Below are 16,648 nucleotides of genomic sequence, written 5' to 3' on the forward strand. Positions count from 1 at the left end.
TATCTGAGAAAGAACATCTAGGTATGTGGCCTCTATAATTCTTCACAGGGAGACTATCAATTCCCTCAGTCAAAATAAAGCACCCACAGAAGATGGCTAGTGGCACCTACCAGTTAATAGTACCACACCCAAGGAAGTGCCATGATTACAGAGCATACACACATGGTGCTGAATCTGGAAGTTAGCACCACACAAACAAATCGGGTTTGAACTAGGCATCTGCAAAACAAAGCGTATGGAGTACTTTTTTTTTTTTTTTTTATCACTTTCAGCTACTACTAAAATGGATTCGTAGAATTACTTGTAAAAGAGACAGTAATGGTTTTATTTTCTTTCTCAATTAAATCTGAAAAATACAAATCTACTCAAACGATATTACCGGTACATTAGGTTGTCCAGGAGTTGACACTGGTGGGATCATTGGCCGTGAGTAAGGTGGTGTGGCTGTGGCCTGTGGGGGCAGAGGCACTGTGGGAGTGGCTGGAGGGGCTGGAGTGGGTCTGGATTCAGTAATCTTGCCGGTTTCTTTCAACTGCACCAGTTTGAGAGCATCCCTGAAGATAAGAGAGAACCATGATTAGCAACAAGGATAAAATGTTTAGTAAGTGGGTATGAGGTATAGAGGGAAGGTACTGAACTAGAGATCTCAAGGCTAAAATGCAAAATGAATTATTTTAGATAAGCAAATCTTATCTGTTTTGCTGATTTATATTATCCATGCACTACAATATTTGGACATTTGCAAAAACTGAACAACAATTCAAATTTATCAAAGTATTGGATGTAGGTATCTTTAAAAAGGAAACTGTCTTTTTTTTGGGGGGGTCGGGGGGAGTATCATTTGGTAGATGAACTATTCATAAATTAAGCCATACTCTCATTCTTTACACTTGGTCAAGTAATTTTCACATGGCATTCAGAAAATGTCAAGTTTATTACAACTTTTACTACGATATTCACCAAATTACTGGATTTTCTAGTACAAATTACCTTGTTTATGGCCAGGAAATCACACCATTTTAAGTATTGTTCAATATGCTATCAGCACCATCTAATGAAATAAACCTAACCCACAGCATCACTCAGAATGAAAGAAAACTAAACTAGTAATAGACTTACCTTGCATTAATGGTATCTTTGTTTTTTAAAAGGATTTAATTAGATTACTATATATATCAAGCTTTTGATCTATGTAAGTTACAGTGGGTATGAAGTAATATATTCTCTTAAAACGGCTTTTTCAAAAATTATAATATTTGATAATTCAAAAAATACTTTTCAAAAACAAAATTTTATATTTTACAAACTATTTTTAATCTAAATTTTTTAAAAGGTTCTACATAATATAAAAACAACTTCGTGGTGACACAAATTTAAAGGCAAATAACATTCCTTAAATTCCTCAAACATAGTTAATTTTGTTACGGTTTTTTAAAAGAATTATGAGGGGAAAAACCTAGCAACTGCTGGACACGTTTGAAATGACAATCATCCTCTCCTACACAAAATCTCTTCCTTAATACCTTATGGCAACATGGTAGGCAGAATTCTGAGATGGATGGCCCCAATATTCTTGTATATACAGAATTATTACCTGATGTACACACCTATATAATCTCTTGTGAGTATGGGTCGGCCTGAGTATGATGGATGTCTCCCATGATTTGGTTACGTTACAAGACAAAAGTGATGGATTTTGCAGACATAATTAAAGTCCCAAATCAGCTGACATTAAGTTAATCAAAAAGCAAAAGTATAATTACCCTGGTGGGATTAGACATCAGATAAGCCCTTTAAAAGGAACCAGGAATTCCTGGAAGAAGAGATCCAGATGGACAGAGTCTCCTGCTGGCGCTGGAGAAGGGAGTAGGCATTTGTGAGCAGCCTGTGGAGATGACCATGAGGTAAGGACCTGAAGGATGCCTCTAGGAACTAGGACTAGTCCTTGGTTAAGAGCCGGCCAGGGGCCAGACTGACAGCCCCAAGGAACTGAATTCTACCAACAACCATGCGAGCCTGGAAGAGGACACCCACCTTTAGATGAGACCCTAGTGTTGGCCAAAACCTTGATTTCAACCTTGTGACCATAAGTTGAGAACCCAGCCATGCTAGGCCCGGAATTCTGACTTACAGAATTGTTAGATGCTAAATAGGTCTTAAGCTGCTACATTTGTAGTAATTTCTTACACAGTAATAGAAATTTTTTTTTAAAGATTTATTTATTTATGATAGACACAGAGAGAGAGGCAGAGACACAGGAGGAGGGAGAAGCAGGCCCATGCCGAGAGCCTGATGTGGGACTCGATCCTGGGACTCCAGGATCGCGCCCTGGGCTAAAGGCAGACGCTAAACCACTGAGCCACCCAGGGATCCCAGTAATAGAAAATTGAACCAGGAATCCCCCATGTGTATTGATACTGGTTTTAGAAAAGAGAGTTCATCCTTTCTTTATACCTGGTCCAAAAAGGGGTGCATGGAGTTAACCCTAACTACAACTAACTTACTTGTTTCAAAATTAAAGAGTTGACATTTAACAAAGGAGGTCAGATTGATAAAGAAGTCTTACATCTTTTACCATCTCAGATCCCTAATAAACATTGAAAGTGGGAGTAAAAGTGAGAAAATGAGCCTCTTATGCCAACATTGTGTAATTATGTAATCCTATACCAGTCCTGTGAGGGAGGTATTATCACTCCCAATTCATAAATGAGTAAATAGGCTCAGAGAGGTTAAATTCCAAATCTAAGTCAGTATTTCTCAGTTACCTACTCTATTCTAGGTGTTGAGGATCCACTGTTAAACAGGACACTTTATTCCACAGGGGAGTCTATGTTAATCAGGCAAACAAATGGCAGATATAGCTGCACTATGAAGAAAATAAAGCAGAATAATGATGAGTGATAGGTGAGAGGAGGGCTTCTTTTAAAATAGGATGGATGGTCAGGGAAGGTCTGAGGATGTGGTGCTTGTGTGGAATGACATGAATGAGCAAGCAGCCAAGAAGAGCTGGGGAAAGTATATTTCTAGGCAGGGAAAATACAGCTTCTTCTAACAACAGAAGGCAGACCAATGTAGAAAGAGGAGTGAACAAGGAGGAGAGGGTTAAAAGATGAAATGGGGGCTGGCATCAAACCCAGGGATGGCCAAGTCCAGAGCCTGTGCATTTTCTACTACTTTACTCACACCTGTGCACATAGTACACAAATTTTCTCGCGTGAACAGACTAGAATACAGTACATCTCAGGTTAACAGCAAGTCTGGGATTGAAGGAAAAAATGTGATCTACCTAATCTAAGGCAAAATATAGAACCTCCTGACTCTGGCCTCGAATCCACCACACAAAAAAGTAGCAGGGGCCTAACCAGACAGTGCTGGTTCTCAGAGCACAACATCATGATCGGAATGGGAAGAATGAGGGAGAAGAAGAGGTGCGTGGCCTAGGGAATGACCTTATACACGGTTAACGCTTTGACAAGCTTACTTCTGTTTGGAAATTAATTTTTAATTTACTTATATTCGTAACCAAAAGTACCATTTTCCAGTTAACTATGATTAACATTTACATGTGAAATAAATGGCTGCCAATATCATTTCTGAGGATTTATGCCATGAGCCAAAACCCTTGCCAGATAAATAAAAATATGAATATTGAGGGGCGCCTGTCTGTTAAGCATCCAACTCTTGATTTTGGCTCAGGTCATGATCTCAGGGTCATGAGACAGAGCCTCACATCAGGCTCCACGCTTAGTGGGGTGTGTGCTTAAGGGCTTTCTGCCCCCTCCCCCTACTGGCATGCTCTCTCTCTAAAAATAAATAAAACCTTAAAAAAAAAAAGAGTATTGATCTATAATAAGGCCTTCTGTTGTTGATTCAGAAAAAAATCCCTTCACCAAAAGATATTTAGCTTTTAAGAGCTCTTACAAGTCATAGCCTAACACTACTAGTCCCTTTCCATTATATAAGGTAATTAAATACATCTAACAAAACTAATCTGGGTTTTAAATCAAATTAAAGGGGCACCTGTGTGGCTCAGTGGTTAAGCATCTACCTTTGGCTCAGGTCATGATCCCAGGGTCCTGGGATCAAGTCCTGCATTGGGCTCCCCACAGGGAGCCTGCTTCTCCCTCTGCCTGTGTCTCTGCCTCTCTCTCTGTGTCTCTCATGAATAAATTAATAAAATCTTTAAAAATCAATCAAATTAGGGGATCCCTGGGTGGCGCAGAGGTTTGGCGCCCACCTTTGGCCCAGGGCGCGATTCTGGAGACCCGGGATCGAGTCCCACATTGGGCTCCCGGTGCATGGAGCCTGCTTCTCCCTCTGCCTGTGTCTCTGCCTCTCTCTCTCTCTCTCTGTGACTATCATAAATAGATAAAAATTTAAAAAAATTAAAAAAAAAACCTTTAAAAAAAAAATCAATCAAATTAGAGTTTAGCATCAGAGTGGCATATCCAAAACACATCCATACCTTTATATGGGGATCACTAATTTACTCTCAGGCATCAGTTAAAAATAAACAAACAAAAATAACAATTGCAGAGATTAAAGACTAAAATATTAATGCCTGAATGTCTATTTAAGAAAAGATTTGTCACACTAACGGACACATTTATATTTCACTATGAGCATAACTATTTTATCAAGAAACAGGCAATTTAGTTTTATGGTTGCAGTAATTAAGATTCTTGGGTAAAAGGGCTCTTGGTAAGAATAAAAGTAAGAAGAAGTAATTAATCATAAACAAGTAAACAGAAAATCAATTCTGGCCACTGCTTCACAGTAAATTTTTACTGCTAACTTTACACTTACATACCTAATAAAGTGTAAATGTTAATTATTGTTTAATAACAGCCAACAATTTAGTTTCTATAATGCAGAGAATGCTTTTAATGATTTCTGTCCATGAAATAATTAATCAGATTCTACTTGAAGATTTAGATAGGCATTAAAAGCTCTAAAAATTAGAAGAAAAACAAATATGCCACACATTTCTACACAAAGGCAGACAATGCCCTGGTAATTTACTCAGGGTAGAACCTTCTCTACCAGGATCCCTTAGAGAGTAATTCATTTCAGTGAGCTATGACTTAGTTTTAAAAAGAAATACCACTAATATTTAATATAATTATATATTAATTATAATATATATTATATATTTATTATACTAATATAATACATGCTACATACTCACCTACCACACCTATCAAATTTTTGATGCTGTGATATGAATACAAACATTTACTACAACTATGATGTAAGACACAGATATACCAAAGATGTTAGGTTACAGACAAAGAACAAAAATGTATTCTCTCTCTGTGGCCCCAGCACTAGCTTTCTTAAAATACATACACAAAGTCAAATCTATATGCTTTTGTGCAACATATATTCAGAGCTATATGTTTGGACAATATATTTGCTCCACTGCAACATTTAAAATAGCAACCCTAACACTGAGGATTTACTTCATAAACACAATGGATCAGAGGCACTTCCTCAACAGCTGGAACTATTCTACTTGCATTTTTAGTTGAGAATGGAAGAAGGAAGGACGTCCCTCCAAATTTCAAGAACTTGTGCTAAGGTACTTTAGGGGAAGCTTAGCCTGCAATTTTTCAATCTTATCAGAAAATGACATTTTTGTAGGTGACAGCAAGTCGGTTTTTTCCAAAGTCTACTTTAAACTTAAAACACAGGCATCTTTAGTAGTATATAAAACAAAAATCCTAAATAATGTATGCTTTCAGGATCTATGTTTCTCATGAAACCTTTTGTAAATGTGTCAGATTTTGAAGACAAAAGGTTGACTTTTATGGTGCAGAGTTAAAGAATAAGGAAAGAAAACTGAATTAGAAGGAGGAAGACGGCAAAAATATTAAAAATAAAACTATTTTAATAGTGGTTCCTTGGGGTATGCAGCAAGACAATACCATTTTGTTCTCCTTAATAAATGTTACATTACTATAATAACTTCAATTCAGGTTAACAAAAAGATATTTATTTGTTCATCATATAAGCACATATGGAAAGAGAAGGGAAAAAGGGAAAAAGGGAAAAAGGAAAAAAGGGCTATTTCATTCCTCTACTGACACACCACATAATGTCTTCTAAAATATCACCTAATAATTGACTTCCAAAGACTTTTCTCAGATCACACCTTAACTTTTTATCCAGCTCCTAGATAATCCTCCAACACAAGAAAAGCTGCCTTCTAAAAGTTTACCTCCTGATTATCTCAATTATAACTACTGGTCTACTGCCTACCAAACCTCCCTCTTAAGTTCTGAACTGTCTCCTGCAAATAATCTTCACCTCACTGATCCTGATGCCTATGTGAATTGTCAGCACTGACAAAAGGCTTCAGAGCTAACATGCACTCACTCCACCAAGACAAAGGTCTTATTTATATTTATCATTTGTATTTAATACCTAGTATTTGTATTATTATTATTAGTATTATTATTTGTATTTATGGAGCCAAAATTTCATTACCCAGACCAGAATCTCAAATTCATTCCTTGATTCATTGCTATCCTGGTCTATGCTCCACATTCTATCCTTTAGGAAGACTTCTGGATCCTGTCCTTATAATACTACCCAGATCAGTAATCTCCCTTTTATTTCTTCCATTTACATTCAGGCATTTTACCTTTTACCTGAATTACTTTATAAGCCTATTAATTTATCTCCTAACCTCAAGTTTTTTTCTGCTCCAATGTGTCTTATACAAGTTTGCAAAAGTAATCCTTCTAAGGTACAGCTATGATTACTTTATCAAAGATTTCACCAAATCTTGATGAATTAAATACAGATTCTCTGTCTTATCCCTCAGAAATATAGGTAAGTCTACCTGGTTATAAAGGAAGGTGCTTTATCCCATTTTTATGGAGAGTTTACTAAAACTCTAGATTGAGGGCAGTCTGGGTGGCTCAGTGGCTTAGCGCCGCCTTCAGCCCAGGGTGTGATCCTGGAGACCCAGGATCGAGTCCCACGTCAGGTTCCCTGAATGGAGCCTGCTTCTCCCTCTGCCTATGTCTCTGCCTCTCTCTCTGTGTCTCTCTCATGAATAAATAAAATCTTGTAATAGAAAAATAGATTGTTAGATTAATAAAATAAAGGTACAAATAGTAGGATGGATATGGGGGGGGGACTAAGCTTAACTGGCTATGAGAATACTTAATTTTAACTTTTTATGGCTAAGTGAAACCGTTTAAGTCTTTTAACTAAAAATTCATAGTCTAGTATACAACTTTTCAGTCAGAGATCAGGACAGCTGATTTCCGACTCATGTAGTATGGCAGGACTCACAGTATGTGTTTAAGAAAACAACATACACAGGTCTGATGAACAAATCAATAAGGCTGTAACACAGATAACTGAAGCTACCTAAGAATTAAACCTGGATTGCTCATCATAAAAGAAATGCCCCAAAATAAACCAATGCTTTAATGAAGAGTAAAATAAACCCAATGAAAAAAGAAAAAAGAAAGAAAGAAAGAAAGAAAGAAAGAAAGATCGATCGATCCATCCCTTGGTCCAGCACTGCCACTTAATAATTTCATAACCTTCATTCATCTCAACTTAAAAACTTTTAGCCAATATTACTGATCACAGTTATCAACAGTAAATGGGGAATAAGCATATTGCTTTAAAATGTTAACTCAAGTTGAAGAATGTAATATTACTGCCAATAGAAATGTAACACAAATGCGCCTGGGTGGTACAGTTGGTTAAATGTCCAACTCTTTGCTTTGGCTCAGGTCATGATCTTAGGGGCTTGAGACTGAGCCTTGCTTTGGGCTACATGTTCAGGGCGGAGTCTGCTTAAGACACTCTATATCCCTCTGCCCCATCCCCCTCCCTCCACGCTCTCTCTTTCTCTGAAATAATACATACCACTATGGCAATTTTACATTAGTCATATGTCTGAAGGATTAATCTTTGTCCTCCCCACTAGACTAAATTTCAATAGAGCAGGGGCCATCTGTTCTCATAAACTCTTGAAAGAAACAAAATGTAAACAAATGGAAAAACAGATCAGTGTTCTGGAATAGGAAGACTTAGCATCATTAAGATTTCGATTCTTCCCCAAGTTAATTGTAAAATGTGATACAATCCTGTAAAAACACCATCATTCCCCTGTGCCTGAATTGTTTAAAATTCATTTAGAAAAATTATAAAATAAGACTAAGCCAAGAAAACTGGTCCATTGGGGAAAAAAAAAAAGAACGATGATAACTCTAACAAATTTTAAAACCTACTATAAAATATTTATAATTCTGAGTGTGGTACTAAACAAATTAGGTGCTAACTCATAGACAGTGGACTAGAAAAGAAAATCCAAAAAAAAAGCCAACAGCATATGGAAATCAGTTTGATTATCCAAGTGACTAAAATCCAAACAGATAAGAATGAAATTATTTTTAAAAGTATATTCCCAGGTTTAAAAAATTTAAATGTGATTGCAAACTTATTTCAAACCAACATAAAACAATATAAGAAGTTCACTGCTCTGTAATCTAATTTTCTGCATTTATCACCATTTCTAAGGATCCAGCTTAGTGACCAAATTAGAACCATTCTTCATTAATGCTGTAATTACTTCAAAACCACCCTTGCACAGAATACAATTTTGTACTCACAAAAGCAATTAAAAAGACAAAAGAACAGTATACGTCCTTTTAAATCTTAACACTGAATAAGCTCTTCTTTAAATACTTTTAGAAAAAGATGATCATGATAAATAATGGAATTGGTTATTATAAAAAAGCACAAACATACTCTTTAGTGAATATACCCCGAGGGCCAGTGGCTGTGCCCTGGCTAGCATCCAGGGCGTGTTTTTCCAGAATATTACGGGCAGCTGGACTTAAACGGAACCTAAGAAGAAAACAGAAGATTAACAAAACCAATAAACACTCATATTTGAGTCAAATATACCTAAACATCAAAGGTTTTGCCGATAATTAGAAAAATAAAACTTATAATAAAGTTAAAAGGACTCCTGTTGATAGTCGCAGTCAAGTAAATTAATCTGTACTAATCTGGTTTATTTTACTACCAAAACATTTTCATACACATTTACTTAGTTACTATTTCAAAATATTCTTTTAATAAGAGTAAATATTCAAAAGGACAGAGCTTCTATTTTTACTAATATTTTTCACATGACTCTTCATTAAATATATCAATAAGGAAATAACTGTACTCTTCCTTCACTTTTTTGTGGTAAATATACAAAAGATTTACAATTTTAAATGTTTTTAGGTATACAATTGAGTGGAATCAAGTACTATACCTGTTGTGCAATCATCGCCATCATCCATCTCCAGAACTTTCTCTCACACTGAAACTCTGTACCCATTAAACAATAACTCCCCATCCCCTACCCAGCCCCCAGAAACTAGCACTCTACTCTCTTTACCAATGTGACTACTCTAGGTAACTCATATAAGTGAAATCACAGTAATTGTTCTTTTGTGATTGGCTTATTTTACTTAGCATGTCTTCAGGGTTGATCCATGTCTTGTTATGTGTGTTTGTCAAAGCTGAGTAACATTCTATTATATGTATGTATATAGTACATTTTGGACACATGAATTGTTCCTACCTTTGGCTACTATGCATAATGCTGCTATACGTGGCTATACAAGTATCTCTTTGAATTCCTGCTTTCAATTCTTTTGAGTATATAGCCAGAGGAGGAATCACTCGATCATATGGTAATTCTACTCTTAATTTTCTGAGGAACTGCCGAACTGTTTTCCACAGTGACTGCACCAATTTACATTCCCACCAATGGTGCACAAGGGTTCTAATTTCCTGATACATCCATCAACACTTATTATTAACAGCAGCCAATCCAATGAAAAAGTGGTAGCTCATTGTGATACTGATTAGCAATTTCCTAATGACTAGTGACACTAAGCATTTTTTCATGTTTATTGGCCACTCATGCATCTTCTTTGGACAAAATGTATTATCTGAGTACTTTGCCTATTTTAATTGGGTTGTTTTGTTGCTGAACTGTAGCTTTCATATATTTTAAAAACTCATTATTATTTACATGAAAACATTTTTATATTACATATACTCCAAAAGAGTAAGAGGCAGAAACTTATGTTGATTGTTAGACATGGAAACTGAAATATACCAAAAGGTGACACAACTACTAAGTATCTACTCTTTGACTGAGACCTTTAGGCAAAGCAGCAAATACAAATGACTATACAGTCAAATAAAGAAAATGAGTCAAAGGGGTTGGGTCCAGAAGTTTATAATCAAGAAATGGAGAGGAACAAATGTGGTACTTGCTGCATTTCAGATAAATACCTCTAGGTGATATGGGCTCAGTGCCATCAAATCCTCAGATTTTTCAGATGAAACTGAAATTTTAGATTTTTTTAATGTAAAATTAACTACAAACAATTCAAAAAATTTATTTAAAAAATCACTGTATGGGCCAATAGTGTGCAATTCACAGGTCTGCTGGCTTTTTTTAAGGCTCCATATCCAGTGTGGAGCCCAATGGAGGGCATGAACTCACAACCCTGAGATCAAGACCTGAGCTGAGATCAAGAGTCAGATTCTTAACCAACTGAGGCATCCAGGCACTCCAGGTCTGTTCGTTTTTAAACCTACACTTCGGGGCCACACACTCATTAAGTCTCTAGTGATGAATCTTCACAAAATGACAGAGCACACACTATGATCTCTGCAAAAGGAGAAGAGTAGTTAAGTACATCCATTACCCCGCCTTATGATTTCCATGGTAAAGAAGAAAAAATAAAGGGAAGTTAAAGCAATGCTATGAGAAATGCTATGTGTGGGCATGGAAATTTATTAACTCAGCATTTCAAGAACACTGACAAGAACGGACTCTGGTAAACTGAAGGAAAAGATTTGAAAGCGTATGCATTTTTATTCAAGTTCAAAAGTGGTTCTTAAGAAGACTTTCCTCCATGAAGAGCTTCTCCTTATAAAGGAAAAGTAATTTTGTGTAATTGTGGAGAATGTTAAACGCATGAACTTATTAAAATAAAATCTTCAGACTCCGTCAATTAAAGCCATGTAAAGCTGAAGTGAAATGGTATGCACCAAGTACCTGTGTTATACAGGGACAAAACTGGGCTCAAATCCTCCAATCCGTGTCAGACACTCAAATGAAGAATGGCCATAAAGGCATGCATGTTAAGAGGCTAACTCCATTTTGTCAATTATATGTATAAAACCGGAATTCACACTGCGGTAACTAGAATTCCATGGGTGGAAACATGCTATGAAGTTTGGTTCATTGAACCCCATGCTGGAATCCTAAAACTGACTTCAAATTCAACATGGACACAGACTGTTTGCTTTGATCTCAGCTGGCTGAGCAGGGCTTTCATACCACCTGGAACATGGCAGGTATTCAATAACTACTTGTTTGTTGAATGAATGAAAGGAAAATAATCATTCTCAGATCTCAGTCACCTAAGGGAAAAAGGGAAGATCGGGATCCCTGGGTGGCGCAGCGGTTTGGCGCCTGCCTTTGGCCCAGGGCGCGATCCTGGAGACCCGGGATCGAATCCCACATCAGGCTCCCGGTGCATGGAGCCTGCTTCTCCCTCTGCCTATGTCTCTGCCTCTCTCTCTCTGTCTGTGACTATCATAAATAAATAAAAATTAAAAAAAAAAAAAAAAAAAAAAAAGGGAAGATCAACCACTTCCTACATAAGGTGCAAAGATGTTTTAAATATGGTAATGACTAAAATATCCTAAAAGCTGCTTTAACATTTTTTTTTTTAAATCAGCATCCAAATAAACATACTCACTGCAGTTTTCCCAGTATGTGTTCCTTTTTGACAGGAGTAGAAATCTGTGGTTCGGGTGAGGGGGAAGGCACTGATGGTTTTGAAGCTGGTGATGGAGGACCTTCATCTTTGGGGATTTCAACATGTTTCCAATCTTCTCCTTCTTCAACTAGCAAACCAATTAGTGAACCTAGCCGTATATTTTTAGATCCTTCTTCAACCTATATTTTAAAAAGAAAATAATCGCAGAGATGGAAAGGCTTATGACCATATGAAGTAGTTTAGGTAATTCTGTATTAATTAATTAGAAAGATCTCTTAACTTGAGGTAAAATCTGCTTTTAAGTCAGCCTGCCTCCTCCTTCCACCTGCCACTATCCTTGCTTACTTTCCCCCTTTCTTCACCACTTTCCCCATCCCAGTTATTAATGGTACATCCTGAAATAAAAAATCTAGAATTTCTCCTCTGACAGCTTTCAAATATTTAAGAGCAATCATTACCATCTTCCTTTTGATGTCAATCAGGACAAACAGGAGACTGTGGTTTCATACTTCAACTATTTGTCTTTCCCAGATAGTTTCTGTATGATAGCTCAGGAATTCCAAGAGCTCACAAGGAATTAAGTACCCGAAATTAATCTTATTACTAACATTAATGTTAAATATGTTCAGTAAACTTAGTCGCTGGAAAAAAGTATATCTCATCGTATAAACAGACTTGGTTAACTACTCTGGCTAATGTTGATTTCTCTTTCCTTACACTTAATTTTCTTCCTATGTATCTATTTACAAAACCTGAGATATAAAATACAATCCCATGAATTTTTACAAGTACATTAAAAACACGGTGGTATCTCAGCTAATCAATTTTTCATAGCTAATGCCAATTAAAAGGATAAATAAGATTGAAGTTTTCTTTAAAAAGTGTATGTATTTCAAACATTTCAGCAGCATTAATTTATAAAGGGTTGTTTTAGTAAGAGAAGTCCCTAGAGAACCTTCAGATGACAATGTTTTTAAGTTCAGCTCTAGAAGAAAATGTCATATCTTCAAAATTTTTATTATTCTCTTTACATTAAATAAAGTTCATTGCAGATGTAATTTAATGAATACTAGAATGAGAGGCTATAGGATATTCACTAATAAAGTAATTATAAATAAGAGTGTAACTCCTAAATTGGGCTTGGCATTCCTGATTAACATTAAAATTGATGCTTATTATTAGTATGTGCACTATTTATGTATAGATGAGGAAAGTGAAGCACAGAAAGGTTAAATGACTTGTTCAAGATTATAAGGCCAGTAGGTATCCAAGCCAGGATTCAAATGCAGTCCGACATTACAGGTAAGCATTCAACATGCCAAGTACCAAATCTGTAAAAACTGCACTCACAGAAAAAAGATGATCATATAGCAGTTCAACATCATGCTCCTACTTTAAAAAACAAGCAAAAAGAGAAGAAGATATAGACTGGATTATAATTTATTTAGCTTTTAATTCATGGGAAACACAGACTCATTTACCACTTCAATGTCATTTACTCAGTTCAACATGAAAAAATTAGAACTGAGAATATTTCCCACTTAGTAGAATTTGCTCTGAGCTTTGAGGGTTTTCTCAATTAAGAATGTTATAGTCTACAGAGGAGAATCAACTGAAGGTCGCACAACTTCAAATTTCAACCATAAACTTTCAAACAATGAAATGCAACTTTGAAGGTGACCAGGCAATTTAATGAAAAATAAGGGGGGGAAAGGGACCTAACAATAAAACCATGTTGAAAAAATACATTCTTAAAAAAAAAAAAATACATTCTTTAGAGAAACACCAGTGATAGTATTAGAGTGAGATGCAGCTAAGAAATTGATTGAACAACATGAAAGTTACCAAAAAATATATATTTTTTGCTGTTTTTTAACTTTAGGATGATCAACAAAAGGAAACATTTCTTTTTTTAAGCTCTATGCCCAACATGAAGCTTGAACTCACGACCCAGAGATCAAGTCACATGCACCACCAACTCACAGCCAGCCAGGAGCTCCTAATGGAAATTTTTTGTTTTCCTATCCATGGATTTTAGTTTTCAGAAAGAATTCTATTCTTGAAAATTATTTTGAATAATAATGGTCTATCAACGTAATAAAAACCTATCAATGAATGTTTTGCCAGTCAATAAATTAAAATTTCTGAAACTTACATAAGTTTAAATAATCTTAACCCTTTTCACCCTCAAAAACATCCTCGTTTGTAATAAATCATATAGTAACCCTACATATGGTAGAAGCCAAACCAGACAATCCTCAATAAACTCTCCAAATAGTGGCTCAGCCGGTTAGTGTCTGACTCTTGATTTCAGCTCAGGCTATGATTTCTGGGTTGTGAGATTGAGTCCTGCATTGGGCTCAATCATTAAGGTTCTCTCTTCCCCTCTCTCTGCCCCTCCTCTCCACCAAAAAATAAAACCAAAAACTCCAGATATGTCATCCTAATATTCTACTTTATTGACTTAACATTTAAAATACCTGCTATCGGGGCAACTGGGTGGCTCAGTGGTTGAATGTCTATCTGCCTTTGGCTCGGGCCATGACCCCAGGGTCCTGGGATCAAGTCCTGGCTCTGGCTCCCTGCAGGAAGCCTACGTCTCATCTGCCCATGACTCTGCCTCTCTGTGTCGCTCATGAAAAAATAAATAAAATCTTAAAAAAAAAAAACCCACCCCAAAACACCTGCTATACAATTTTCTGAATAAATTTAAGACTAAGCTTATGAACTGGTACATATGTAAAACTTTAAGGTTATCTGTACTAGTAGCTAAATAAGATATTAACAGCTTTCTCATTAACTGAACTAAACTGGAAATGAATCATAAAATAATCTAACAGCAATTATTCTTTATTAACATTATTAAAAGCTTCTAAGCCTGTTTCTGGATCTAACTGAAATGTAATAAATATTTTATATCTAAAATGGAAATCCAGATACAAAAATTACTAATGAGAACAGAGATATGAAATTGGGCAGGGGGAGGTGAACAATACTAAAACCCTTCAAAGCCTATGTAAATAAATCTCCATGAAGAGCAAGATACGTAATAATTTCTAATGGTTTCAAAAATGTGTGCAAGCTAAAAGCCAGAGTTTTATATGATCACTTGCCTTTTAAAAAGATCAATCTCCAACTCATTGATTTTCAAAGTAAAGATCTCTCTCTATATTCTTACAAAAAATCAGTTCATTATGTGTACTCAAATGAGGAATATTCCACAAAGAAAGACACAGGTGTAACTTGCACGGCGGTGGAAGGGCTGAGTGCAGAGTATGGTAAAAGACTAAAAAACCCAATAATATCACCCAATATCACCTTGATTTTTTCTTTTAATCCATAAAACTGTTACATTGTGACATGAATATGCTCCCATTCCTATTATTCAAAACGCATGTGGAATAATAAGAAAGCCATAAAGCCCTAAAATACACAATCTTTTCTTTGACAAGGAAATAGCCATTTGTTCTGCTAAAGCCCTTATCAATCATATCTCCCTCTCAGCCCCCTGCCTTTTCAGAGCATTAGAGGCCAGATGAATAGGCACTACTGACCTATAACACCGTTAACAATTTGAAATGCATTATGAAGCAGCTAACTGGGAAAAGCTATCAATTCTGGAAGGCTTTCATAGTCAAACAACCCAGAGCTAGGGCCAACAACACAGCTTGCCGAATGCACACAATAAAATGTAGCTGGGTGCATTACACATGGTAATTCAAACAATCATTTCCTTTTTTCAAAATGCTGCATAAATTAGTTGAAACTGTTTTTGGTATGAATATATTTTCCTTGTTATGAAGGTATAGAAATTTTAGCTTTCCATCCGTATTTCCTCTAAGGAAGTATTTTCAACAATATGTTTTAACATGGCTGTTAATATTGTAGATGAGAATCTACAAAGAAGTTTTGATAATTAGAAGGTAAAAAGCAACATTTAAGTGACTAGAAAAAACGGAAAGGATTTTCTAGTAAGAAACACAAATGAAAAACTGTGTATAGATCTATATCTAATTAGGCTATAACATTCCAAAGTGTAGTCTTTGGATAAAATGTACAAAGGAAGGTGCTGTATCCATTCTCAAAACAGAGGTGAGCTGGTTTTAATCAGAATTAAAAAGAGATATGCAGTGTCTCCTCCAAATCAAACTACAGAGACACAAATGGATACTTACTGTTCAGTTGCAAACAACCAATTACAAATTATTTAGATGAACATACAAATTGACATGGGGATTAATAGTCACTAAGAGCTGAGTAATTATAATAACGAAAGTAGCAATATTTATCAATGCTTGGTGGGTGACGGGTCTTATAATGAGCGTATACAGATTATTCTCAATCTCTATTACTGCCCCATGGCGCAGATATTATAATCTCTATTATGAAGAAAAAGGCACAGAGAGATTAAAGAATTTGCCAATCACAGGTGGGGGTGGCACCTGAGTGCCTCACTCGGTTAAGTGTCCAACTTGGTTTTGGCTCAGGTCATGATCTCAGGATTGTGCGATCGAGCCCCACGTTGGGTTTCACACTCAGTGTGGAGTCTGCTTGAGATTCTCTCTCTCCCTCTCCCACCCCCTCCCCCTGCTTGTGCTCTCTAAATTAAATAAACCTTAAAAAAAAAGAATTTGCCAATCATTACATAACTAATAACCAGCAGAACTTATTAACTCTATGAATCAGGCAGTGGGGTAACTCCAGAGCCTACAATCTTAGCTCCTACAACATACTATTACATGTTCTAGAAGTTAAGAAACATAATCCATCAGTGAATATACCATGCAACCCTAAATAGGGTTTAGCATTTCAATTCT

The 16,648-nt window shown here is 36.1% G+C and overlaps 1 protein-coding gene and 1 long non-coding RNA gene across 5 annotated transcripts in view; one reads left to right on the plus strand and one right to left on the minus strand.

The window, feature by feature from the left end:
• The window catches only part of PDHX (pyruvate dehydrogenase complex component X), a 64,652-nt gene that overhangs the window by 19,192 nt on the left and 28,812 nt on the right, over positions 1-16,648 (minus strand). For all 3 annotated transcript variants that reach the window (XM_025452453.3, XM_049096395.1, XM_049096396.1), the window contains 3 exons: positions 11,811-12,010; positions 8,779-8,877; positions 380-554 (listed from right to left, as the gene is read on the minus strand). In XM_025452453.3, coding sequence (XP_025308238.1) covers positions 380-554; positions 8,779-8,877; positions 11,811-12,010 — 474 coding nt within the window. The remainder of the gene's footprint in view (positions 1-379; positions 555-8,778; positions 8,878-11,810; positions 12,011-16,648) is intronic.
• The window catches only part of LOC112663466 (uncharacterized), a 47,806-nt gene that overhangs the window by 6,917 nt on the left and 24,241 nt on the right, over positions 1-16,648 (plus strand). Inside the window, exon 4 of one of the 2 annotated variants that reach the window (XR_003139245.3) lies at positions 13,714-14,246. The exons of the other annotated variant lie outside the window; for it this stretch is intronic. This is a non-coding gene — a long non-coding RNA (uncharacterized LOC112663466). Of the gene's footprint in view, positions 1-13,713; positions 14,247-16,648 lie in introns of those variants that run through there. 2 annotated transcript variants of the gene reach the window in all.

Source organism: Canis lupus, chromosome 18, assembly GCF_003254725.2.
Source record: "Canis lupus dingo isolate Sandy chromosome 18, ASM325472v2, whole genome shotgun sequence".
NCBI lineage: Eukaryota > Metazoa > Chordata > Mammalia > Carnivora > Canidae > Canis > Canis lupus.